Source organism: Channa argus, chromosome 2, assembly GCF_033026475.1.
Source record: "Channa argus isolate prfri chromosome 2, Channa argus male v1.0, whole genome shotgun sequence".
NCBI lineage: Eukaryota > Metazoa > Chordata > Actinopteri > Anabantiformes > Channidae > Channa > Channa argus.
The window spans coordinates 28,040,798-28,067,979 of NC_090198.1; the positions used below are offsets into that span (position 1 = coordinate 28,040,798).

The 27,182-nt window shown below is 37.8% G+C and overlaps 2 protein-coding genes across 3 annotated transcripts; both read left to right on the top strand.

Annotated features, from left to right (window-relative positions):
- Positions 1-91: 91 nt before the first annotated feature.
- LOC137106169 (membrane-spanning 4-domains subfamily A member 15-like) lies at positions 92-7,021 on the top strand. Of its 2 annotated transcripts, XR_010911899.1 has the most exons (8): positions 92-1,120; positions 2,254-2,376; positions 2,524-2,640; positions 2,851-2,907; positions 3,104-3,223; positions 3,314-3,427; positions 3,563-3,683; positions 6,432-7,021. XR_010911899.1 is itself a non-coding variant. In XM_067489260.1 (7 exons), exons 2-7 carry the CDS (start codon positions 2,254-2,256, stop codon positions 3,608-3,610), a joined length of 579 nt encoding a protein of 192 aa, XP_067345361.1. In that variant the 5' UTR covers positions 92-1,120; the 3' UTR covers positions 3,611-4,816. The 2 variants fall into 2 exon arrangements, 1 of the variants encoding a protein (XP_067345361.1); XM_067489260.1 differs by lacking the exon at positions 6,432-7,021 and having other exon boundaries at positions 3,563-4,816.
- Positions 7,022-7,755: 734 nt separating this feature from the next.
- On the top strand, positions 7,756-27,078 carry LOC137106154 (membrane-spanning 4-domains subfamily A member 4A-like). Its single transcript, XM_067489201.1, has 24 exons — positions 7,756-7,774; positions 8,746-8,868; positions 9,097-9,213; positions 9,425-9,481; positions 9,648-9,800; positions 10,652-10,765; positions 10,901-13,245; positions 14,379-14,501; positions 14,649-14,765; positions 14,976-15,032; positions 15,199-15,318; positions 15,409-15,522; positions 15,658-18,352; positions 18,447-18,517; positions 18,617-18,743; positions 18,828-18,973; positions 19,439-19,581; positions 19,679-21,852; positions 22,987-23,109; positions 23,257-23,373; positions 23,593-23,649; positions 23,894-24,046; positions 25,134-25,247; positions 25,424-27,078. Exons 2-7 carry the CDS (start codon positions 8,746-8,748, stop codon positions 10,946-10,948), a joined length of 612 nt encoding a protein of 203 aa, XP_067345302.1. The 5' UTR covers positions 7,756-7,774; the 3' UTR covers positions 10,949-13,245; positions 14,379-14,501; positions 14,649-14,765; positions 14,976-15,032; positions 15,199-15,318; positions 15,409-15,522; positions 15,658-18,352; positions 18,447-18,517; positions 18,617-18,743; positions 18,828-18,973; positions 19,439-19,581; positions 19,679-21,852; positions 22,987-23,109; positions 23,257-23,373; positions 23,593-23,649; positions 23,894-24,046; positions 25,134-25,247; positions 25,424-27,078.
- Positions 27,079-27,182: the final 104 nt, after the last annotated feature.

Genomic DNA, 27,182 nt, shown 5'->3' on the forward strand with positions numbered 1-27,182 from the left:
TAAATCTGCAATAATGGACAGTTCTGCTGTTTTTGGTATCATAGTTCATAGTTAAATGTGTCATAGTATTATCGTCGCCTACTTCCTACCACTGCTATTATCATTAGAAATGGAAGGATCAGAGCTCATGTATAAATCTGCCGGCTGTCCTCAAAAAGTGAGTGACTATGCAAGAAGTAGACTAGTTAGGGAGACCAACAAAAGGCCTAATGACTCCTCTGAATGAGTTACAAGCTGTAGAATCTGAGATAGGAGAGACTGAACATGCAACGAGTGCAGCCCGGGTTCTTTACCTGTTGTAGCCTCTAGTCTGATGGTGATAAAACTCCATTTTGGTCTCATTAGAAACGTCTTCCGATTAGCTTTGGATTCTCACACATACCTTCTGACAAACTTTAGCTGAGATTAAATTTGACCTTTTTCTTTTTGCCACTCTCCCAAAAAGCTTCAACTACTTTAACTTCTAGGAAGATTCACATGTGCCATGTTTGTTTTTTTCTTAATACTGGATTTACCTGTCTAACGTTCACACAGTCTTTTTTAGTAAATGTTTTTAAAAAATGAACAATGTCTCTTTGTGATGTTACATCATCCTGTACTGCTTGGGCACTGCTGTCATTTTGGGGCTAAAAACAGGAAATGTTGTCTCTTCTTTCACTCAAACTATTTCATCACATGTCTTGTTTTCCATTTTAGCCCTGCCGCTTATAAAGCTACGTGCATGGTGCTGCCCACCCCCAATTCTCTCTCTCACACACTCACACACACACACACAGACAGGGAAAGAATGCACCTCTTTCTTTCCTTGTGTTTTTGTGAAGGAAAGTTCGATTGTGGTTTGGGAGTCTATGATTTTGAAAGTCAGTCACTGAAAGTCAGACAAGCACATGTACACACTCCCATCAGGTCCAGTAACACAATGGTTGGTGATTTGAACTGAACTGAAACAATTTGAATCAGCAAGTAACAGCCATTAAATGAATTACAATGCACTAACTGACTGACTAGATCAGTTCAAAAGGAACTGATCGTTCACAAACCCCCTTCACGGTTCCAAATGTGAAGTCGTCACATGAACTAACACTGAACTTCAGCGTGAATCACACGACTGCACGACAAGGTCAGTTTTTCCATTTGTTTTCTAATGTATTTCTTTGTTTGTAACAGCTGTGTTTGGGATATGACACTTAAAAAACACTTTTCATGATCAAGTAACAAATAGTTGGTTTGAAATCAAATGCAAAACTTATCTGCAACTTCAGCAGAGTGGACGATAAAGACAAGTTGCTTTTAGACACTGTTTGTATTTCCTCCGACGATAATTGTCAGTACATAGTTTGATGTCAGCATCAGGATTTTAACATACAGGTTTCACACTGCTCTGTAACATTATTCGTCAGCATCTGGATACGTGTCTTTTCACATTAAGAGTCTCCTCTGCACATATTAAATGGGAACTGTTGACTTTGAAGGTGCAGATCTACTTTGGCTGACACATCATTTTCAGCAAAAGGGCCACAATTATGGAATATGATACTTCAGAACTCAGTTTGTTCTATAATGCTGTTAAAAACAAAAACATGATGGGAACCCTTAACAGCTGTGGTTGGTTTACTGGATACACACTGGTCAGGTTTACACACTTTATGTCTGTGTAATGTTGCACATAGTCATGTTACCAGATCAGGGCTGATAGTGCACAGATACAGAAATATTTATTTACATGTGGATTCTTGTTTCTTGACGTCTGCTGTGACGTTTGGATGGTACTGTAGGGTCAGAATCTGGCATAACTGACATGAATACATGAATCAGTTTTGCTTTGTATCACTGGTTCAGGGTGCAGTTGATGGTGTGATGCTGTGGCAAATATTATCTCTTGATCTTATCTGATCTTTTGTTTTTGATGCACAATGTCTCAGACCACATTGAAAAAAGTTTTTGTTTGTTTGTTTTCTTATTTGGAAATAATCAGAAAGATTAGGATAATAAAAGTTTTAAAAAAATAAAAGTTATAACATGTGCAGCGAACAGGAAATAACTAGGATTCTGTAGTTGATGCAATTGATGCTGCAGACAAATTAAGTGACAATCAAATTTAGGATTCTGTAACAAGAAGAATTGTTTATCTGAATCAGACTCAGTAAAATCTAAATGGCAGCTATCTCGACTTATGTTAGTGACATTAATACAAGTTAATGCCCCTTTTAATGTTTTCAGCCTGTCTCTGTCCTGTGTGTGTTTGTCCATTAGATGTCTGTTGAGTTCCACCCAGCAAGTGGACCAGGTGGGAATAATGCAAGTCTTCAAGGCACCACAGTGGGGGGCAGCAAACCTTTGCACCGCTTCTTGAAGGGCCAACCCAAGATTGTTGGCGTGAGAACTACACACACACTGTTCACACATTACCCTTTAGCAAATGTATCAAGGTATTTCACACATTTCTGAACTGGTTAAAGCAACAAGTAATGATGAATAAATGCATAGAAAAATTAATGCTATATGATTTTGATTTTCTCTTAGACCATTATGGTGCCCTTGGGTTTGTCGTTCTTCATCGTTTCCATAACTGTAGGTAACAAATTTGTATATAACTACGATTCGACAACCAGGATACCTGTCTTTTGGATGGGAGCAATGGTAGGTAGCAAGACAAAACAATTATTTATCAATGGACAACAGAGGCTCATACAGGAATATTCATACTATATATACTATTCTTTACCACTAAAGAACATAAATGGCTAAGAATTAATTAACAGTTGATTTAAGATAACTTTATTGGTTTACACAAAAACATTTTAGTCATGAATAAAGAAATGACTTTTTTTCCTCGTGTTCCTCATATAGTTCATCATATGTGGGATCCTGTTCATTCTGACAGAAAACAATCTGACCAAGAAAACGGTAAGTCCACACACATCTTTACCATGTAACAGGAAACATGTTAAGGTCTAACTACTTTTGTAGAGTTACATTAGTTCATTTATGGTATTTTGTTGGGTTCTCAACATTGTCTATGTACTGTAAGAACAATGACTGTATCTACTCTACTATTAACTATCACCTTTCTGTTTTTCCTACATCTCTCTCTGATGTGTAGGTCACTCTATCGTTGGCTCTGAGTATAGTGGCCATACTTTCGGGATTTTGCTGTGCTTCGACCATGATATTCTACTTAACTTTTTTCACATACAGAAGACGTTTTTACTATGACTACAAGGTGTAATACTACTCACTGCTGACAAACTAAACTAGTGTGTTTTTATGTGTTTTTCACATGTTTGAGATATGTGTATTTGTCTTTGTTTAGAGCATGGAATTCTGTTTGGAAGTCCTGTTCCTGTTCTACACTTTAGTTAGTATTGTTATTTTCATTACAATGTCTTCTCTGGCTGGGGCAGCACTACGTTCCACAAGGAGCCAGGTGAGACATACATGTTCCACTTAGACAGAGAATAAGAGATTAATTTACAAAATATCTTAGTTTCACCAAAGTTGCAAAATAACTTGGGAGTCGTGGAGTCAGGCACTGGATTACTCTTCTTTCTCTTCTCTTTAGGCCATTGTAGTGATGACTACCATGCCAACACAAACACCAGCTGAATAACGAGCACAGGAGGAAGACTTGTCTTTCATGGCCAGAGGACACCTGTCTCCTTAATATCAACTACTTCTCACTGGCATGTTGTTGTCACTGTTTACAGTACAATACATATAACATGTATGGTTTGGTTCGTCTTTAGTTAAAGCTGTGATTTATTATTATTTCCACCGTTTGAAGACTATAATTCCCTCTGTTGACCTTTAATCAGTGGTATCAATACAATGATTGAATTTCCCCACAATGCAGGAAATGAACTTATTTGCACTCAGCAGTTTGATCTACATAAATTCTTTTCTCGTGGATAAAAAAGGTGGTTGGCTTTTTCAAATCATCCATTTGATTTGACCTATGACTGTGATATAACTATTGTTACTGCTTTGCTCAACCTGAGACCAGAATTTTAGTATTTTAACTAACATAACAAGACCCCTGTGATAGGTTATAGTAATTCTGCAGCATAGAAGGGGCCCCACCATTATTCTAACCCACCCCCAAAACATATTTTATTGTTTGTCTATAAGGCCAGTCCTTTAAAACGATCTATTTAGTAAAAGGTGGGCTTTAAATGATATAAAGGTACTACTGCAGTTTTAGTAGTAATTTGAAAGATTTTATAAAATATAATTTCGTTTTTACTAATTGTTTTACAGTTTATATTCTAATGTTTGATAGTTATCAGTTACTCACATGCTTTCTTTTACTTTTATGTTTAATCTCTCTGTAAGTCCTCTCCAATGGACTGTCAGTGAATTAAATACTAGGTAGAGTTACTGCAGTTACTACAGACTGGGAGATACTACAGTATATTTTTAAATCACTAGTTCTTGGCAGAATAATCCATGCAGCTACTAGAAAATCCCCAGTTTGAATCTCAGTCTGTCTTTCTATGTGGACTTTGCATGTTTTCTTTGGCTACTGTAGGTTTCTGTCCACAGTCAGAAACAGTATTGATGACTGGACACCTGTCCAGGGTGCACCAAGCATTCTGACAATGAGATTCCTTTCGATGCATGTGATTAAAACAGTTTGATGGGCAGCTTGTTAATAGTTTCCTATTTACACATTTAACACATATGAAACAAGTTAAATCTGCAATAATGGACAGTTCTGCTGTTTTTGGTATCATAAAGTTTTATACTCAACATCTACATACTGTATCATCATTATATGTGTTATTGTGTCATTAAATGCTGAGTTATGTGATAGAAATTTGTCACTCTTCTTTAGTCAAGTGTTACTAAATCTTGACAGAACTCAGCGTGATGAACCATCTCAGTTTAATACATGCCAGCATAGAGAAGAACACATGGATGTAGGTGTCTTCTGACTTGTATCTCTCAAACCCCTTCTATTTGTACTAAAAGAGAAAAGAGAAAATCATAACAATTTACAGGAAATGGACATAAAAATGAGTAGACTTTGCAATCATTGGTGTCTCCTTAGAAACTGATGCTTAGTTTGCACAGAAGTTGTATTTTGTGTCACACCTGGTAAAGATAGGTGCCAAAGACCTGTTGGACTTGATGTGGATTGAAACCAGCAGCTAGTAAAAGTGGAGCATACTCTAATCACTTTGTATATACACGACGGGTAATTTTAACTAATTGCGGGTAATTTCCCTAGTAGTACTGCTGTTTTTGGTATCATAGTTCATAGTTAAATGTGTCATAGTATTATGGTCGCCTACTTCCTACCACTGCTATTATCATTAGAAATGGAAGGATCAGAGCTCATGTATAAATCTGCCGGCTGTCCTCAAAAAGTCAGTGACTATGCAAGAAGTAGACTAGTTAGGGAGACCAACAAAAGGCCTAATGACTCCTCTGAAGGAGTTACAAGCTGTAGAATCTGAGATAGGAGAGACTGAACATGCAACGAGTGCAGCCCGGGTTCTTTACCTGTTGTAGCCTCTAGTCTGATGGTGATAAAACTCCATTTTGGTCTCATTAGAAACGTCTTCCGATTAGCTTTGGATTCTCACACATACCTTCTGACAAACTTTAGCTGAGATTAAATTTGACCTTTTTCTTTTTGCCACTTTCATTTAGGAAGATTTACACATGTGCCATATTTATTTCATTTGTTAATCACTGACTTACTTGTACTCTATGAGTAACTTTAACACACATCGTTTCTTTTGTCAAATATAAAATCATGATTCAGTGTTGTAAAATGCTGACAGTTGCATTTTGTGTTTGAGCAAACGAAAAACTACAAACAGTGCAATTATTGCATATATTTTTGTTTCGCAATGTTGGCACTGGACTGCACATTATTTTTGCTGCATGTAAAACTTAAAATTAGAGGAACCACTGTGAATATGAAGTGAGGTTAAAAACATTTTATTGGTGCTCACATAATGCTTTACTTCAAGTCTCTTTTAAACCAATGGGATGGAAGGATAGGTGGACGGATGACCACGGGACACACTCTGATATGTCAATTTCACCTTCAGTCACCACTATATCAATAGATCACCATGATGCACAGTATTCCAGGAATACAAATAAGCAGGACCATGTCTCTTTGCTGATGTTACATCATCCTGTGTCATTTAGTTTCTTTTGGTGCCTCACATTTATCAGCCTTAAAGTGTTTTATGGTTCTGTTCTAATCAACCTTCATTTTCTCTTGTCGTCTTCAAAATGTGACAGCTATTTCTTAGAAATTAAGTCCAACCCATCTCCTCCTGTTTCTTATGTCCCTACTTGCAATTGTGTCTTGTTTCTTCCCACATTCCTTCTCATTGGAATGCCGGAAGACTCTGAAACGCATAGTGAGAGAAGCTGAGAAGATCATTGGTGTCTCTCTTCCCTCCCTCCAGGACATTTATGGAACCCGTCTCACCCGCAAAGCCCTCTGCATTGCGGGTGATCCCACTCACCCGTCACACAGCTTCTTCAGCCTGCTGCCATCAGGGAGGAGACTGCGGAACCTACAGGCCAGGACCAGCAGGTTGAAGGACAGCTTCATCCATCAGGCTGTCAGGAAGCTGAACTCGCTCCCGAACTTGCCCCCCCTTCCCTCTTCGGCCTCAGTACTGTACTGTACAGGCACAGAACTATAACCCCCTACTACCTCACATGTAAACTTAATTCAAAGAACTGCTCTTGAGCCCTCTGCACTCTGCCACTTTTACCAGTCTGAATAAGCCATTTTTGCACTAATTCTGTTACCTGCACTGATGTACACTTTACTGGTTTGCACTCCATCTGCCATGTGCCTTGCGCTGCTTTTACGTTATTGTACTTTGTATTGTATTTTTATTAGTATACTCTCCAATGTCCTTATATTATAGTTGAATTGTATAGTGTATTTTATATTTTTATATTTATGTGACATAGATCTTAGGCTCCACTGTTGGAACTACCTGTAGCACCATGGATCCGAGAGAAATGCAATTTCAGTTCCCTGTATGTATGTACTGTACATGTGGAAGAACTGACAATAAAAACCTGACTTGATTTTTCACTACTCGTTCTCATTCATTTCTACTTCTTGGGCACCGCTCTCATTTTTGGTTGATAAAACCAGGAACTCTAGTCTCTCTTTTCTCTGCTCTCCCAAACTTTGTCCTCACATTCCCTCTACTTCTCCATTTCAGCCCTTCCTGTTTTTTAAACCCACGTGCTTGGGGCTACACCCCCACCCCCCTACGCTCTCTCTCCTACACATACACACACACACACAGAGCGAATGCTCCTCGTTCTTTCCTTCCTCTTCCCTCCCTTCTTGTTTTGTGAAGGGAATTTAGACTCAGTTTTTGGAGTTGATCATTAGAGACCCTTAAATCAAAAATCACTTGAGTGTCAGACAAGCACATATACACACACTCCTGCCAGGTCCAGTCGAGCAATAACCACAGTAGTTGTTGATTTGAACTGAACGGAAACAATTTGAATCAGAAAGTAACAGCCATTAAATGAATTAAATGCAGTAACTGACTTCATTGTATTTTAGCTTTATATTATTATTATTAGTAGTAGAAGTAGTAGTGGTGGTAGTAAAAGATTTGAGTTATTTTTTTATTCACTCAATAACTACCAATCCAATTGATCAGTTCAAAATGAACTGATCGTTCACAAACCGCCCTCACTGTTCCGGATGTAAAGTCGTCACACGAACTAACACTGAACTTCAGTGTCAATCACACGACTGCACGGCAAGGTCAGTTTTTCCATTTGTTTTCTAATGTATTTCTTAGTTTGTAACAGCTGTATTTGGGATATGGCACTTAAAGAACACTTTTCATGATCAAGTAACAAATAGTTGGTTTGAAATCAAATGCAAAACTTATCTGCAACTTCAGCAGAGTGGACGATAAAGACAAGTTGCTTTTTAGTAAATTTTTGTATTTCCTCAGATTATAATTGTCAGTTAAATGCTTGATGTCAGCATCGGGATCTAAGCTCATTTAACATACAGAAAGTTTTGTCTCTGGTCTGTAACTCTGGGTTTTTAGTGTTGTAGGATAACTGAACTGCTGTTCGTAACAGTTAATTTAAACCGGTTATGATAAATATGTTTTAAAATAAATCATAGATCATCTGTTTTTATTACACTTATTAGCATTACACAAACTAATATTTCATGAGTCTCAGCCATTGTTATGCTACAGAGCTTATTGGGAGCTGTAGTTGTTGAATACATATATTTTTAAATGGGTTATGCACTCACTGGCCAATTTATTAGGTACGTCTGCTCTCAACATGAATATACGATCACTAATCACATGGCAGCAAATTAAATGCACAATTTCACGGTTTCTTTATTAGTCATACAACGATCTCTGGAGCCGATAATTGTTGGACCATCGGATACAAGTAAGATCGTCTCTACAAACACAATGCTACTTAGTCCAGGTGAACGATGGTTGCAGGTTCATTAACTAGAGTTTCCTCTCAGCGTGTAGATCAGATGTTGCCTTTTGTTCAGACGGTAACACGGTTTTGATGCTGCAGACAAATTAAGTGACAATCAAATTTAGGATTCTGTAACAAGAAGAATTGTTTATCTGAATCAGACTCAGTAAAATCTAAATGGCAGCTATCTCGACTTATGTTAGTGACATTAATACAAGTTAATGCCCCTTTTAATGTTTTCAGCCTGTCTCTGTCCTGTGTGTGTTTGTCCATTAGATGTCTGTTGAGTTCCACCCAGCAAGTGGACCAGGTGGGAATAATGCAAGTCTTCAAGGCACCACAGTGGGGGGCAGCAAACCTTTGCACCGCTTCTTGAAGGGCCAACCCAAGATTGTTGGCGTGAGAACTACACACACACTGTTCACACATTACCCTTTAGCAATTGTATCAAGGTATTTCACACATTTCAGAACTGGTTAAAGCAACAAGTAAGGATTTTATCACCAAACCGAGAAAACAATAGAAAAATCCAAATATTTCACACATTTCTGAACTACTTGGAGCAACAAGTAATGATGAATAAATGGATAGAAAAATTAATGCTATATGATTTTGATTTTCTCTTAGACCATTATGGTGCCCTTGGGTTTGTCGTTCTTCATTGTTTCCATAACTGTAGGTAACGACCTTGCATCTCACTACGTTTCGACAACCACGATACCTGTCTTTTGGATGGGAGCAGTGGTAGGTAGCAAGACAAAACAATTATCTATCAATGGACAAAAGAAGCTCATACAGGAATATTCATACTATATATACTATTCTTTACCACTAAAGAACATAAATGGCTAAGAATTAAGTTAACAGTTGATTTAAGATAACTTTATTGGTTTACACAAAAACATATTAGTCATGAATAAAGAAATGACTTTTTTTCCTCGTGTTCCTCATATAGTTCGTCATATGTGGGATCCTGTTCATTCTGACAGAAAACAATCTGACCAAGAAAACGGTAAGTCCACACACATCTTAACTACTTTTGTAGAGTTACATTAGTTCATTTATGGTATTTTGTTGGGTTCTCAACATTGTCTATGTACTGTAAGAACAATGACTGTATCTACTCCTCTATTAACTATCATCTTTCTATTTTTCCTACATCTCTCTCTGATGTGTAGGTCACTCTATCGTTGGCTCTGAGTATAGTGGCCATACTTTCGGGATTTTACTGTGCTTCGATCATGATATCCTACCTAAGATTTTTCCACTATGGAAGCCCTTTTTATTATGACCACAATCCAATGAATATTGACTGGGATTCATATACTGAGGTGATAATTAAAAATTGTTATTTCTGTTATTGTTCCATTAGAATCTTGACCACATTCAAAGCAAGTTTTATGGCAGCATTTAAATGTGTAAGGAGTAAAAAATGACGCTTGGTGCATGAACATAACTCACTCTTGTGTCTACATTTCATTCATTAACAGAAAAGACTTTTTAGGAAAGCATATAAAACGATTTTGCAGTAAAAAGACTTCACCTGAGCCAGGTCAGACTATAAGTGTTATAAAAAAGGAAAGTCTTAAGTCCACTCTTAAGAGCAGACTGTCTCTTTTCCCAAAAGTAAACTGGAAGTAGTCAGTTACAGTAGTTCAGTCTAGAAGAAACGAATGCATGTTTTTTTTCTTTACGCTTCGTGACCCGATGTTCCAATATGCCACAGATGGAAGAAGGTTGTCAGAGAAAGGTTTTTATGTGTAATTAGAAGGAAATATCCCGGTCAAAGAACTATGGCCATCCTCAAACCAGGGCCACACCTACCAACCCCCATCTTACTGATTATTGTAAATGGCTACTTCCTGACATTTACCCAGATTTTGCATAGACTGAAAACTGTGGACTCATGACAATTGGACAGGAATCTTGTCAGAAACATTTAAATTAGGAGAAAATGGTTTCAGCCTTAATATGGGCCCCTGACTATTTCTTGTCTGTATCACTGTTTGAGTGGAAAACCTGATCACTCTATGCAGAGGGACTAGTGCTGTTTAAATGGTTATTATGGTCAAGAAACTAGCATCGTCCTAAGGTGTAATACTACTCACTGCTGACAAACTAAACTAGTGTGTTTTTATGTGTTTTTCACCTGTTTGAGATATGTGTATTTGTCTTTGTTTAGAGCATGGGATTCTGTTTGGAAGTCCTGTTCCTGTTCTACACTTTAGTTAGTATTGTTATTTTCATTACAATGTCTTCTCTGGCTGGGGCAGCACTACGTTCCACAAGGAGCCAGGTGAGACATACATGTTCCACTTAGACAGAGAATAAGAGATTAATTTACAAAATATCTTAGTTTCACCAAAGTAGAAACATGACTTGGGAGTCGAGGAGTCAGGCACTGGATTACTCTTCTTTCTCTTCTCTTTAGGCCATTGTAGTGATGACTACCATGCCAACACAAACACCAGCTGAATAACGAGCACAGGAGGAAGACTTGTCTTTCATGGCCAGAGGACACCTGTCTCCTTAATATCAACTACTTTTCACTGCTATGTTGTTGTCACTGTTTACAGTACAATACATATCACATGTATGGTTTGGTTTGTCTTTAGTTAAAGCTGTGATTTATTATTATTTCCACCGTTTGAAGACTATAATTCCCTCTGTTGACCTTTAATCAGTGGTATCAATACAATGATTGAATTTCCCCACAATGCAGGAAATGAACTGATTTGCACTCAGCAGTTTGATCTACACAAACTCTTTTGACATGGATGAAGAAAAAGACAATGGATTTATGCAAATCATCCATTTGATTTGACCTATGACTGTGATATAACTATTGTTACTGCTTTGCTCAACCTGAGACCAGAATTTTAGTATTTTAACTAACATAACAAGACCCCTGTGATAGGTTATAGTAATTCTGCAGCATAGAAGGGGCCCCACCATTATTCTAACCCACCCCCAAAACATATTTTATTGTTTGTCTATAAGGCCAGTCCTTTAAAACAATCTAATTAGTAAAAGGTGGGCTTTAAATGATATAAAGGTACTACTGCAGTTTTAGTAGTAATTTGAAAGATTTTATAAAATGTCATTTCGTTTTTACTAATTGTTTTACTGTTCATATTCTAATGTTTGATAGTTATCAGTTATAAGCCATTAAGAAACTCACATGCTTTCTTTTACTTTTATGTTTAATCTCTCTGTAAGTCCTCTCCAATGGACTGTCAGTGAATTAAATACTAGGTAGAGTTACTGCAGTTACTACAGACTGGGAGATACTACAGTATATTTTGAAATCACTAGTTCTTGGCAGAATAATCCATGCAGCTACTAGAAAATCCCCAGTTTGAATCTCAGTCTGTCTTTCTATGTGGACTTTGCATGTTTTCTTTGGCTACTGTAGGTTTCTGTCCACAGTCAGAAACAGTATTGATGACTGTAAATTTCCCATGTGTGTGAGAGGTTGTATTTCTCTGTGTCTGCCCTGCTTTAGACTGGACACCTGTCCAGGGTGCACCAAGCATTCTGACAATGAGATTCTTTGTGATGCATGTGATTAAAACTGTTTGATGGGCAGCTTGTTAATAGTTTCCTATTTACACATTTAACACATATGAAACAAGTTAAATCTGCAATAATGGACAGTTCTGCTGTTTTTGGTATCATAGTTCATAGTTAAATGTGTCATAGTATTATCGTCGCCTACTTCCTACCACTGCTATTATCATTAGAAATGGAAGGATCAGAGCTCATGTATAAATCTGCCGGCTGTCCTCAAAAAGTGAGTGACTATGCAAGAAGTAGACTAGTTAGGGAGACCAACAAAAGGCCTAATGACTCCTCTGAATGAGTTACAAGCTGTAGAATCTGAGATAGGAGAGACTGAACATGCAACGAGTGCAGCCCGGGTTCTTTACCTGTTGTAGCCTCTAGTCTGATGGTGATAAAACTCCATTTTGGTCTCATTAGAAACGTCTTCCGATTAGCTTTGGATTCTCACACATACCTTCTGACAAACTTTAGCTGAGATTAAATTTGACCTTTTTCTTTTTGCCACTCTCCCAAAAAGCTTCAACTACTTTAACTTCTAGGAAGATTCACATGTGCCATGTTTGTTTTTTTCTTAATACTGGATTTACCTGTCTAACGTTCACACAGTCTTTTTTAGTAAATGTTTTTAAAAAATGAACAATGTCTCTTTGTGATGTTACGTCATCCTGTACTGCTTGGGCACTGCTGTCATTTTGCGGCTAAAAACAGGAAATGTTGTCTCTTCTTTCACTCAAACTATTTCATCACATGTCTTCTTTTCCATTTTAGCCCTGCCGCTTATAAAGCTACGTGCATGGTGCTGCCCACCCCCAATTCTCTCTCTCACACACACACACACACACACACACACACACACTCACACACACACAGAGGGAAACAATGCACCTCTTTCTTTCCTTGTGTTTTTGTGAAGGAAAGTTCGATTGTGGTTTGGGAGTCTATGATTTTGAAAGTCAGTCACTGAAAGTCAGACAAGCACATGTACACACTCCCATCAGGTCCAGTAACACAATAGTTGGTGATTTGAACTGAACTGAAACAATTTGAATCAGCAAGTAACAGCCATTAAATGAATTACAATGCACTAACTGACTGACTAGATCAGTTCAAAATGAACTGATCGTTCACAAACCCCCTTCACTGTTCCAGATGTGAAGTCGTCACATGAACTAACACTGAACTTCAGCGTGAATCACACGACTGCACGACAAGGTCAGTTTTTCCATTTGTTTTCTAATGTATTTCTTTGTTTGTAACAGCTGTGTTTGGGATATGACACTTAAAAAACACTTTTCATGATCAAGTAACAAATAGTTGGTTTGAAATCAAATGCAAAACTTATCTGCAACTTCAGCAGAGTGGACGATAAAGACAAGTTGCTTTTAGACACTGTTTGTATTTCCTCCGACGATAATTGTCAGTACATAGTTTGATGTCAGCATCAGGATTTTAACATACAGGTTTCACACTGCTCTGTAACATTATTCGTCAGCATCTGGATACGTGTCTTTTCACATTAAGAGTCTCCTCTGCACATATTAAATGGGAACTGTTGACTTTGAAGGTGCAGATCTACTTTGGCTGACACATCATTTTCAGCAAAAGGGCCACAATTATGGAATATGATACTTCAGAACTCAGTTTGTTCTATAATGCTGTTAAAAACAAAAACATGATGGGAACCCTTAACAGCTGTGGTTGGTTTACTGGATACACACTGGTCAGGTTTACACACTTTATGTCTGTGTAATGTTGCACATAGTCATGTTACCAGATCAGGGCTGATAGTGCACAGATACAGAAATATTTATTTACATGTGGATTCTTGTTTCTTGACGTCTGCTGTGACGTTTGGATGGTACTGTAGGGTCAGAATCTGGCATAACTGACATGAATACATGAATCAGTTTTGCTTTGTATCACTGGTTCAGGGTGCAGTTGATGGTGTGATGCTGTGGCAAATATTATCTCTTGATCTTATCTGATCTTTTGTTTTTGATGCACAATGTCTCAGACCACATTGAAAAAAGTTTTTGTTTGTTTGTTTTCTTATTTGGAAATAATCAGAAAGATTAGGATAATAAAAGTTTAAAAAAAATAAAAGTTATAACATGTGCAGCGAACAGGAAATAACTAGGATTCTGTAGTTGATGCAATTGATGCTGCAGACAAATTAAGTGACAATCAAATTTAGGATTCTGTAACAAGAAGAATTGTTTATCTGAATCAGACTCAGTAAAATCTAAATGGCAGCTATCTCGACTTATGTTAGTGACATTAATACAAGTTAATGCCCCTTTTAATGTTTTCAGCCTGTCTCTGTCCTGTGTGTGTTTGTCCATTAGATGTCTGTTGAGTTCCACCCAGCAAGTGGACCAGGTGGGAATAATGCAAGTCTTCAAGGCACCACAGTGGGGGGCAGCAAACCTTTGCACCGCTTCTTGAAGGGCCAACCCAAGATTGTTGGCGTGAGAACTACACACACACTGTTCACACATTACCCTTTAGCAAATGTATCAAGGTATTTCACACATTTCTGAACTGGTTAAAGCAACAAGTAATGATGAATAAATGCATAGAAAAATTAATGCTATATGATTTTGATTTTCTCTTAGACCATTATGGTGCCCTTGGGTTTGTCGTTCTTCATCGTTTCCATAACTGTAGGTAACAAATTTGTATATAACTACGATTCGACAACCAGGATACCTGTCTTTTGGATGGGAGCAATGGTAGGTAGCAAGACAAAACAATTATTTATCAATGGACAACAGAGGCTCATACAGGAATATTCATACTATATATACTATTCTTTACCACTAAAGAACATAAATGGCTAAGAATTAATTAACAGTTGATTTAAGATAACTTTATTGGTTTACACAAAAACATTTTAGTCATGAATAAAGAAATGACTTTTTTTCCTCGTGTTCCTCATATAGTTCATCATATGTGGGATCCTGTTCATTCTGACAGAAAACAATCTGACCAAGAAAACGGTAAGTCCACACACATCTTAACTACTTTTGTAGAGTTACATTAGTTCATTTATGGTATTTTGTTGGGTTCTCAACATTGTCTATGTACTGTAGGAAAAATGACTGTATCTACTCTACTATTAACTATCACCTTTCTGTTTTTCCTACATCTCTCTCTGATGTGTAGGTCACTCTATCGTTGGCTCTGAGTATAGTGGCCATACTTTCGGGATTTTGCTGTGCTTCGACCATGATATTCTACTTAACTTTTTTCACATACAGAAGACGTTTTTACTATGACTACAAGGTGTAATACTACTCACTGCTGACAAACTAAACTAGTGTGTTTTTATGTGTTTTTCACCTGTTTGAGATATGTGTATTTGTCTTTGTTTAGAGCATGGAATTCTGTTTGGAAGTCCTGTTCCTGTTCTACACTTTAGTTAGTATTGTTATTTTCATTACAATGTCTTCTCTGGCTGGGGCAGCACTACGTTCCACAAGGAGCCAGGTGAGACATACATGTTCCACTTAGAGAGAGAATAAGAGATTAATTTGCTAAATATCTTAGTTCCACCAAAGTTGCAACATAACTTTGGACTCGTGGAGTCAGGCACTGGATTGCTGTTCTTTCTCTTCTCTTTAGGCCATTGTAGTGATGACTACCATGCCAACACAAACACCAGCTGAATAACGAGCACAGGAGGAAGACTTGTCTTTCATGGCCAGAGGACACCTGTCTCCTTAATATCAACTACTTCTCACTGGCATGTTGTTGTCACTGTTTACAGTACAATACATATAACATGTATGGTTTGGTTTGTCTTTAGTTAAAGCTGTGATTTATTATTATTTCCACCATTTGAAGACTATAATTCCCTCTGTTGACCTTTAATCAGTGGTATCAATACAATTATTGAATTTCCCCACAATGCAGGAAATGAACTTATTTGCACTCAGCAGTTTGATCTACATAAATTCTTTTCTCGTGGATAAAAAAGGTGGTTGGCTTTTTCAAATCATCCATTTGATTTGACCTATGACTGTGATATAACTATTGTTACTGCTTTGCTCAACCTGAGACCAGAATTTTAGTATTTTAACTAACATAACAAGACCCCTGTGATAGGTTATAGTAATTCTGCAGCATAGAAGGGGCCCCACCATTATTCTAACCCACCCCCAAAACATATTTTATTGTTTGTCTATAAGGCCAGTCCTTTAAAACGATCTATTTAGTAAAAGGTGGGCTTTAAATGATATAAAGGTACTACTGCAGTTTTAGTAGTAATTTGAAAGATTTTATAAAATGTCATTTCGTTTTTACTAATTGTTTTACTGTTCATATTCTAATGTTTGATAGTTATCAGTTATAAGCCATTAAGAAACTCACATGCTTTCTTTTACTTTTATGTTTAATCTCTCTGTAAGTCCTCTCCAATTGACTGTCAGTGAATTAAATACTAGGTAGAGTTACTGCAGTTACTACAGACTGGGAGATACTACAGTATATTTTTAAATTACTAGTTCTTGGCAGAATAATCCATGCAGCTACTAGAAAATCCCCAGTTTGAATCTCAGTCTGTCTTTCTATGTGGACTTTGCATGTTTTCTTTGGCTAGTGTAGGTTTCTGTCCACAGTCAGAAACAGTATTGATGACTGGACACCTGTCCAGGGTGCACCAAGCATTCTGACAATGAGATTCCTTTTGATGCATGTGATTAAAACAGTTTGATGGGCAGCTTGTTAATAGTTTCCTATTTACACATTTAACACATATGAAACAAGTTAAATCTGCAATAATGGAGAGTTCTGCTGTTTTTGGTATCATAAAGTTTTATACTCAACATCTACATACTGTATCATCATTATATGTGTTATTGTGTCATTAAATGCTGAGTTATGTGATAGAAATTTGTCACTCTTCTTTAGTCAAGTGTTACTAAATCTTGACAGAACTCAGCGTGATGAACCATCTCAGTTTAATACATGCCAGCATAGAGAAGAACACATGGATGTAGGTGTCTCCTGACTTGTATCTCTCAAACCCCTTCTATTTGTACTAAAACCCAAGAAGGGGACCACCCTCACAAAACATGACTGAAGAAACCAGGTGTACGCAGTTGACAGTCATCATTCTTGTCCCTTTCTATATCTGAAGATGTCAGTTGTGAAGCGATAAAACCGTTATTGCACCTTCTTGTAGATCCTGTGACCCCAGGACCCACTATCTACTACATTGCTTTGGGCTTTAACTCCGCTACATTTATTTTACAGCCTTACCACATTGAAAATACCTTGGGTTTTTGTGGGAGAAAATCATAACAATTGACAGGAAATGGACATAAAAATGAGTAGACTTTGCAATCATTGGTGTCTCCTCTGAAACTGATTGCACAGACGTTGTATTTTGTGTCACACCTGGTAAAGATAGGTGCCAAAGACCTGTTGGACTTGATGTGGATTGAAACCAGCAGCTAGTAAAAGTGGAGCATACTTTAATCACTTTGTATATACACAACGGGTAATTTTAACTAATTGAGGGTAATTTCCCTCAGTGTTTACATTTACAATTACATTTAGTCATTTAGCAGACGCTTTTATCCAAAGCGACTTACAAGTGAACTACAATGCAAATACTCCAGTAAAGTACTTTACAACTGTATTCAGGTACAAAAATTTTATAAATGTATTACGTTACTTCCCACCTTCCCATATGAATAAAATGTTTAAACACAGTATAAAAATCGTCTCACGGTGAAATGACACTAGTGTCCATTTTCTGTTGATAAACTTTAAGCACTTTAAGCAGAGAATGATTTGCATTTTAGTGCAGGGTTGACTAATGTGAGAAAACTAAGCTTTGGAACTTACATCACATTTGCAGTGAAGAGCAATGTGGCAACATTAGTGTGTTTTTGTGAAATGGGCCTTTCTGGGTCTGACAAAGTGTTTCTGGTAACACACTAACAAAGAACATACACACAGTTCTACAAATGCTATTAATTAAACATGGCGCCACTGCTGTGTCAAATATCACTGTGAATGTTCATGTCTTTACAAACATGTGTCGCCTCTAATGAAAACTCGTGCATTTTTTCCTGTTTTCTTTTTGGTTCTCTCAGACGTGTTTACACTTGGGTCGTTCCCGCCATTTCCCCTGAATTGGTGGCGCAACGTTTTCCAGTAACGTAGCTGCTCCAAAGCAGGAAGACCGCTGCATTGTACTGTGCGCACTGAAGAGCTGTGGCGCTCCCGGGGAAAGGGGCAGGAACTGAGCTGTACTGTAGCTTTCGAAGGAAAACAGCGGAATAAATCACCTCGGGATGGACTTTAACAGGTAATCTGGATTCTTGGGCAAAGTTTTTGTCCTTTGTATCATCAAAGCTGTCGAACTAAAGAGAAAAAAAATAACTTTTATGTTTAATTTTCAGACGAATTGGTGGCGCGGTGTCTTTTATCCTGCTGATTTTAGGAAACGCTGCCACTGTATTGGCTCTAACTGGTATGTGTGTGTGTACATGTACACGTAGACCGTTTAATAGTCCTGTTTTTATCTCTTTTAATAACTGATCTGTTTTTTTATAATATCTATTTCATGAAGGAATTAATATGAGAACAAGCTCAGATCTTGAATGTACCAATGACTATGAAAAAGTCATGTGTTGCCAATTTGACGCACAAAACTGCTCTGAATACAACTTAACTCTCATGAGAAACAACGGATATGGGTGAGTTCGGTTTTCCTTTAGTTTTGTATGTTTGGGTTTTGGAAGCAGATAACATGCAAATCATGTTGTGCACGTTTCCCACAGGGAAAAGCGCTGCACGTTCCACGAGTGTGACGCTGGCTGTTGTTGCTCTGTGTCAATGATGCTTGTTACTGGGGAGACTCATAAAGCCACAGTTTGGAAAGGGGACCGAGTGATCGAGTCCCAAACCGTTGACATCACTTCCAGAAGTAAGTTGACTTCCATCAGTGTGGTGATGCCACAAACAGCCCGATCCAGACGGGCGGTGAATGGGTGTTGATGGGTTTTTTGCACATTCCACTGCAATTGCACTGTTAACATGCTGCTCTTTTTGCACCTTTAGCACAAATGGCTGTACTGTATTGTAAAATAGTATACAATAGGTTTACTGGTCGGCACTGTCTCAGGTTCTGTGTCCTGTCCTGTGTTATTTTGTGTTGTCTGTCTACACTGTCTGTACTGTTTTTCATCTGCACTGTTTGCACTAGGTTGCACTTGATGGACTTTACACAGCTTGTGTTGTTTTGATGCACTTTGGTTCTTGGAGGAACGTTATCTCGTTTCTACTGTGTACTGTGTACCACTGTGTATAGTAGAAATGACAATAAAAGCCACTTGACTTGACTTGACTTGACTTGCACGGATCTCACTTTGTAATTCCTGTTCCTCTGCAGTAAAACCTAAAACCCCAACAATCATCTCGGTGATAGAATCCAACGGCAACTTTCAACTGAGGTGGAAGACGAATCACATCGGCGCCATCGCTAGTAGCTTGGCTGCCAATGTGACGTACTATAAGAAAGGAGACACACAAAAGGTAACACTGAGCTCACGGACACGTAGATGCAGACATGGACTTTTGTTTGTCCCAAACCTTTGAGTTAAACCATCCTCGCTGTGTGGTCCATCAACAGGTGTCTACGTATGTCGAACAGGCTACCATTGATGGATTGAACTACTATGAAATACTTGGTCAACACTTGGAGCCAAGTACAACCTACGTGGTCAGCGTGAGAAGCTACACAACGTGGAGCGGCAGGTTCAGTGACAGCAGCACAGAGAAGGAATTCATGACAGGGAAGTGGCAGCGTTAGAGGATTTAGAGAGAGAATAAGAGATTAATTTGCTAAATATCTTAGTTCCACCAAAGTTGCAACATAACTTTGGACTCGTGGAGTCAGGCACTGGATTGCTGTTCTTTCTCTTCTCTTTAGGCCATTGTAGTGATGACTACCATGCCAACACAAACACCAGCTGAATAACGAGCACAGGAGGAAGACTTGTCTTTTGTGGCCAGAGGACACCTGTCTCCTTAATATCAACTACTTTTCACTGGCATGTTGTTGTCACTGTTTACAGTACAATACATATAACATGTATGGTTTGGTTTGTCTTTAGTTAAAGCTGTGATTTATTATTATTTCCACCATTTGAAGACTATAATTCCCTCTGTTGACCTTTTATCAGCAGAATCGATACAATGATTGCATTTCGCCACAATGCAGGAAATGAACTTATTTGCACTCAGCAGTTTGATCTACATAAATTCTTTTCTCGTGGATAAAAAAGGTGGTTGGTTTTTCCAAATCATCCATTGGATTTGACCTATAACTGTGATAGAACTATTGTTATTGCTTTGCTCAACCTGAGACCAGAATTTTAGTATTTTAACTAACATAACAAGACCCCTGTGATAGGTTATAGTAATTCTGCAGCATAGAAGGGGCCCCACCATTATTAGAGTCAGAAACAGTATTGATGACTGTAAATTTCCCATGTGTGTGAGAGGTTGTATTTCTCTGTGTCTGCCCTGCTTTAGACTGGACACCTGTCCGGGGTGCACCAAGCATTCTGACAATGAGATTCTTTGTGATGCATGTGATTAAAACTGTTTGATGGGCAGCTTGTTAATAGTTTCCTATTTACACATTTAACACATATGAAACAAGTTAAATCTGCAATAATGGACAGTTCTGCTGTTTTTGGTATCATAGTTCATAGTTAAATGTGTCATAGTATTATCGTCGCCTACTTCCTACCACTGCTATTATCATTAGAAATGGAAGGATCAGAGCTCATGTATAAATCTGCCGGCTGTCCTCAAAAAGTGAGTGACTATGCAAGAAGTAGACTAGTTAGGGAGACCAACAAAAGGCCTAATGACTCCTCTGAATGAGTTACAAGCTGTAGAATCTGAGATAGGAGAGACTGAACATGCAACGAGTGCAGCCCGGGTTCTTTACCTGTTGTAGCCTCTAGTCTGATGGTGATAAAACTCCATTTTGGTCTCATTAGAAACGTCTTCCGATTAGCTTTGGATTCTCACACATACCTTCTGACAAACTTTAGCTGAGATTAAATTTGACCTTTTTCTTTTTGCCACTCTCCCAAAAAGCTTCAACTACTTTAACTTCTAGGAAGATTCACATGTGCCATGTTTGTTTTTTTCTTAATACTGGATTTACCTGTCTAACGTTCACACAGTCTTTTTTAGTAAATGTTTTTAAAAAATGAACAATGTCTCTTTGTGATGTTACGTCATCCTGTACTGCTTGGGCACTGCTGTCATTTTGGGGCTAAAAACAGGAAATGTTGTCTCTTCTTTCACTCAAACTATTTCATCACATGTCTTCTTTTCCATTTTAGCCCTGCCGCTTATAAAGCTACGTGCATGGTGCTGCCCACCCCCAATTCTCTCTCTCACACACACACACACACACACACACACACACTCACACACACACAGAGGGAAACAATGCACCTCTTTCTTTCCTTGTGTTTTTGTGAAGGAAAGTTCGATTGTGGTTTGGGAGTCTATGATTTTGAAAGTCAGTCACTGAAAGTCAGACAAGCACATGTACACACTCCCATCAGGTCCAGTAACACAATAGTTGGTGATTTGAACTGAACTGAAACAATTTGAATCAGCAAGTAACAGCCATTAAATGAATTACAATGCACTAACTGACTGACTAGATCAGTTCAAAAGGAACTGATCGTTCACAAACCCCCTTCACTGTTCCAGATGTGAAGTCGTCACATGACTTAACACTGAACTTCAGTGTCAATCACACGACTGCACGACAAGGTCAGTTTTTCCATTTGTTTTCTAATGTATTTCTTTGTTTGTAACAGCTGTGTTTGGGATATGACACTTAAAAAACACTTTTCATGATCAAGTAACAAATAGTTGGTTTGAAATCAAATGCAAAACTTATCTGCAACTTCAGCAGAGTGGACGATAAAGACAAGTTGCTTTTAGACACTGTTTGTATTTCCTCCGACGATAATTGTCAGTACATAGTTTGATGTCAGCATCAGGATTTTAACATACAGGTTTCACACTGCTCTGTAACATTATTCGTCAGCATCTGGATACGTGTCTTTTCACATTAAGAGTCTCCTCTGCACATATTAAATGGGAACTGTTGACTTTGAAGGTGCAGATCTACTTTGGCTGACACATCATTTTCAGCAAAAGGGCCACAATTATGGAATATGATACTTCAGAACTCAGTTTGTTCTATAATGCTGTTAAAAACAAAAACATGATGGGAACCCTTAACAGCTGTGGTTGGTTTACTGGATACACACTGGTCAGGTTTACACACTTTATGTCTGTGTAATGTTGCACATAGTCATGTTACCAGATCAGGGCTGATAGTGCACAGATACAGAAATATTTATTTACATGTGGATTCTTGTTTCTTGACGTCTGCTGTGACGTTTGGATGGTACTGTAGGGTCAGAATCTGGCATAACTGACATGAATACATGAATCAGTTTTGCTTTGTATCACTGGTTCAGGGTGCAGTTGATGGTGTGATGCTGTGGCAAATATTATCTCTTGATCTTATCTGATCTTTTGTTTTTGATGCACAATGTCTCAGACCACATTGAAAAAAGTTTTTGTTTGTTTGTTTTCTTATTTGGAAATAATCAGAAAGATTAGGATAATAAAAGTTTTAAAAAAATAAAAGTTATAACATGTGCAGCGAACAGGAAATAACTAGGATTCTGTAGTTGATGCAATTGATGCTGCAGACAAATTAAGTGACAATCAAATGTAGGATTCTGTAACAAGAAGAATTGTTTAGCTGAATCAGACTCAGAAAAATTAAAAATGCCACCTATCTCGAGTTATGTTAGTGACATTAATACAAGTTAATGTCCCTTTTAATGTTTTCAGCCTGTCTCTGTCCTGTGTGTGTTTGTCCATTAGATGTCTGTTGAGTTCCACCCAGCAAGTGGACCAGGTGGGAATAATGCAAGTCTTCAAGGCACCACAGTGGGGGGCAGCAAACCTTTGCACCGCTTCTTGAAGGTCCAACCCAAGATTGTTGGCGTGAGAACTACACACACACTGTTCACACATTACCCTTTAGCAAATGTATCAAGGTATTTCACACATTTCAGAACTGGTTAGAGCAACAGGTAACGATGAATAAATGCATAGAAAAATTAATGGTAGATGATTTGGATTTTCTCTTAGACCATTATGCTGCTCTTGGGTTTGTCGTTCTTCATTGTTTCCCTATCAGACAATATCAATACTGAATTTCACATCTTTTGGACAACCGTGGTACCTGTCTTACGGATAGGAACACTGGTAGGTAGCAAGACAAAACAATTATTTATCAATGGACAACAGAGTCAATAATTTACATTATTTGCTATTCTTTACCACTAAAGAACATAAATGGCTAATAATTAAATTAACAGTAGATTTAATCTTACTTTATTGGTTTACACAAAAAAAAAAATTCTAATGCAGTTTGACAAATTTTAGTCACGTATAAAGAAATACGTTTTTTTCTTCGTCTTGTAGTTCATCATATGTGGGATCCTGTTCATTCTGACGGAGCACAATCTGACCAAGAAAATGGTAAGTGACATGAGGATAATATTGCCAAGTATTGCAGTAACTGATAGGAGGACATGTCCATCCACAGACATCTTTACCATGTAACAGGAAACATGTTAAGGTTTAACTACTTTTGTAGAGTTACATTAGTTAATTTATGGTATTTTGTTGGGTTTTCAACATTGTCTATGTACTTTAAGAACAATGACTGTATCTACTCTACTACTAACATTCTGTTTTTCCTACATCTCTCTCTGTTGTATAGGTCACGATATCGATGGCTCTGAGTATAGTGACCATACTTTTTGCATTTTGGAGTGTTTCGAACATGTTATCTGACTTAAGAATGTTGAGACACGACTACATGGAATTCAATACAACAGACACTGATGATATGGAGTGGTCTTCATATTCTGAGGTGATATTTAATAGTATTAATATATTATTGTATTTGTTATGGCTCCATTATAATCTTGATCACGTCCAAAGCAAGTTTAATGTCCCAAAACTAAACTGGGAGCAGTGAGTGACAGTAGTTCAGTCTAGAAGAACCCAATGCATCCATGTGCAAATAAAGGCTTTTTTTTTTTTCGCTTTGAGACCAGATGTTCCTAATTTTGAGTTACTACAGATGGAAGAAGGTTGTCAGCTAAATGTATTCATGTGTAATTAGAAGGAAATATCAGAGTCAAAGAAGTCTGCCTGAGCACACCTTTGGCCAGAGCACAGTATGCTGAACTGATAGGGATTGCGTAGAGTGAAAAAGCCCTTACAGGACATTAAGCTTTTCATGTCTTTTAGATACGCTTGAAGTTTGACAAATTAATTTGCGTCATCTGGTTCCCCAGATAAATAGAATTGGGTGTCGTCGGCATAGCAACTGTTTCTTAAAAGTATTGCCTGAAAGATAGAAAGATGTATATAGTAAGAAGCCTTTGCCCTGAAACCCTGTGGATCTCCATAAGTCACTCTGATCCGAAGAGTGAATTACGTCAACTAGAATTCTTATTGTTTAGAAAAGTTTAGCCACTTTCTAGCCCAATCCTAACTCCCTAAACCCCTAAGATGGGGGTCATTAGGTGTGGCCCTCTTGTTGGATGTGTGAAGTGGTCTTAATCTTCCTGGGGATGGATGAAAGGGCGGCATGAAAAATGGGAGACAGGTTGTGCCTGAGGCCTCCTCCTTTGTTGAGAAAATGATTCTCCATGTGAACATAAATGGCTTCACATACTCCTCTCTCATACCATCTGTCTTCTCTGTCCAAAATGTGGACACCCATCCTTAAACCAGGGTCTTAAGACTCAAACCAGCCTTAATATGGGCCCCTGACTATTTCTTGTCTGTATCACTGTTTGAGTGGAAAACCTGATCACTCTATGCAGAGGGACTAGTGCTGTTTAAATGGTTATTATGGTCAAGAAACTAGCATCGTCCTAAGGTGTAATACTAATCACTGCTGACAAACTAAACTAGTGTGTTTTTATGTTGTTTCTGTGTTTGTTCAGAACATGGGATTGTGTTTGGATGCCCTGTTCCTGTTCTACACTTTAGCTGGTATTGTTATTTTCATTATAATGTGTTCTCTGGCTGGGGCAGCACTACGTTCCACAAAGAGCGAGGTAAGACGAGATTAAAATATCCACTTCCACACACATTACAGTCAAAGTCATGCATGTTCCACGGAATTAGAGATTATTTGACAGTATGGACCGACAGTGCTGAAATAGCTCTATGCAACATAACTCGGGAGTCGTGGAGTCAGGCACTGGATTACTCTTCTTTCTCTTCTCTTTAGGCCATTGTAGTGATGACTACCATGCCAACACAAACACCAGCTGAATAACGAGCACAGCAGGAAGAACTGAAACATGACAAAATAAGCACAGAGAAGAAATATGAAAGCAAAGTACTTGTCTTTTGTGGCCAGAGGACACCTGTCTCCTTAATATCAACTACTTCTCACTGGCATGTTGTTGTCACTGTTTACAGTACAATACATATAACATGTATGGTTTGGTTTGTCTTTAGTTAAAGCTGTGATTTATTAGTATTTCCACCATTTGAAGACTATAATTCCCTCTGTTGACCTTTAATCAGTGGTATCAATACAATGATTGAATTTCCCCACAATGCAGGAAATGAACTGATTTGCACTCAGCAGTTTGATCTACACAAACTCTTTTGACATGGATGAAGAAAAAGACGATGGATTTATCCAAATCATCCATTGGATTTGACCTATGACTGTGATATAACTATTGTTACTGCTTTGCTCAACCTGAGACCAGAATTTTAGTATTTTAACTAACATAACAAGACCCCTGTGATAGGTTATAGTAATTCTGCAGCATAGAAGGGGCCCCACCATTATTCTAACCCACCCCCAAAACATATTTTATTGTTTGTCTATAAGGCCAGTCCTTTAAAACGATCTAATTAGTAAAAGGTGGGCTTTAAATGATACAAAGGTACTACTGCAGTTTTAGTAGTAATTTGAAAGATTTCATAAATTGTCATTTAGTTTTTACTAATTGTTTTACTCTTCATATTCTAATGTTTGATAGTTATCAGTTATAAGCCATTAACAAACTCACATGCTTTGTTTTACTTTTATGTTTAATCTCTCTGTAAGTCCTCTCCAATGGACTGTCAGACCTGTCTCTGAATTAAATACTAGGTAGAGTTACTGCAGTTACTACAGACTGGGAGATACTACAGTATATGTTTAAGTCACTAGTTGTAGATTAAGGGGCAGCACGCTGGCAGAATAATCCGTGCTGCCACTAAAGGTTCCCCGGTCGCCTACTTCCTACCACTGCTATTATCATTAGAAATGGAAGGATCAGAGCTCATGTATAAAGCTGCCGGCTGTCCTCAAAAAGTGAGTGACCATGGACAAAGTCGACTAGTTAGGGAGACAAACAAAAGGCCTAATGACTCACATGTGATATACACATGTGCCTTTTTTTATTTCTCAAGATTGTATTTACCTGTAACTAACTTTTAGTCTTTTTTAGTAAATGGTTTGTCAAATAATGAATCAAATATCATTGTGTGTTGTAAAGCCAAGTGTTGACAGTTGCATTCTGTGTGTTAGCTGGGGTTAGTCAGTGGTTTGACTCCTGGTCCTGCTGACCACAAGCTGAAGTATCCCTGGGCTGAAGAGACTGAACCCCTAAGCTGTCCCTTGTGTCCCTGCTTACTTGTAAATGGCTTTGGACCAAAGCATCTGCTAAATGACTAATTGTAATTATGTTATCAAATGAAAAAATGTACACAATGCAATTACTGTATAAGCATTTCATTGTATTTGCATGTATAAGATCATGTATGAATAATCTAACATGCTGAGAATTTAGTATCTAACTTTGTGTATTAGAGATGGAAGCATGTCATTGTATTATCTTTGCTGCATGTAAAACTTTTGAATATGAAGTGAAGTTAAAAACATTTTGTTGGTGCTTAGTTACTGATTTACTTTAAAGCTATTCACTGATATTGAACTTGCTTCTTTTGGTTTTAGTTTGGGGAGTACATGTAAATGAACCCTAGTT

What these genes read in the sequence shown, in the direction of transcription:
- LOC137106169 (XM_067489260.1), top strand. Translation starts at nt 2,254, where the DNA reads ATGTCTGTTGAGTTCCACCCAGCAAGTGGACCAGGTGGGAATAATGCA. An exon ending in GCCAACCCAAGATTGTTGGC is followed by an intron (nt 2,377 to 2,523) that starts GTGAGAACTACA and finishes ATTTTCTCTTAG; the next exon opens with ACCATTATGGTGCCCTTGGG. An exon ending in ACAATCTGACCAAGAAAACG is followed by an intron (nt 2,908 to 3,103) that starts GTAAGTCCACAC and finishes TCTGATGTGTAG; the next exon opens with GTCACTCTATCGTTGGCTCT.
- LOC137106154 (XM_067489201.1), top strand. Translation starts at nt 8,746, where the DNA reads ATGTCTGTTGAGTTCCACCCAGCAAGTGGACCAGGTGGGAATAATGCA. An exon ending in GCCAACCCAAGATTGTTGGC is followed by an intron (nt 8,869 to 9,096) that starts GTGAGAACTACA and finishes ATTTTCTCTTAG; the next exon opens with ACCATTATGGTGCCCTTGGG. An exon ending in TCTTTTGGATGGGAGCAGTG is followed by an intron (nt 9,214 to 9,424) that starts GTAGGTAGCAAG and finishes TTCCTCATATAG; the next exon opens with TTCGTCATATGTGGGATCCT.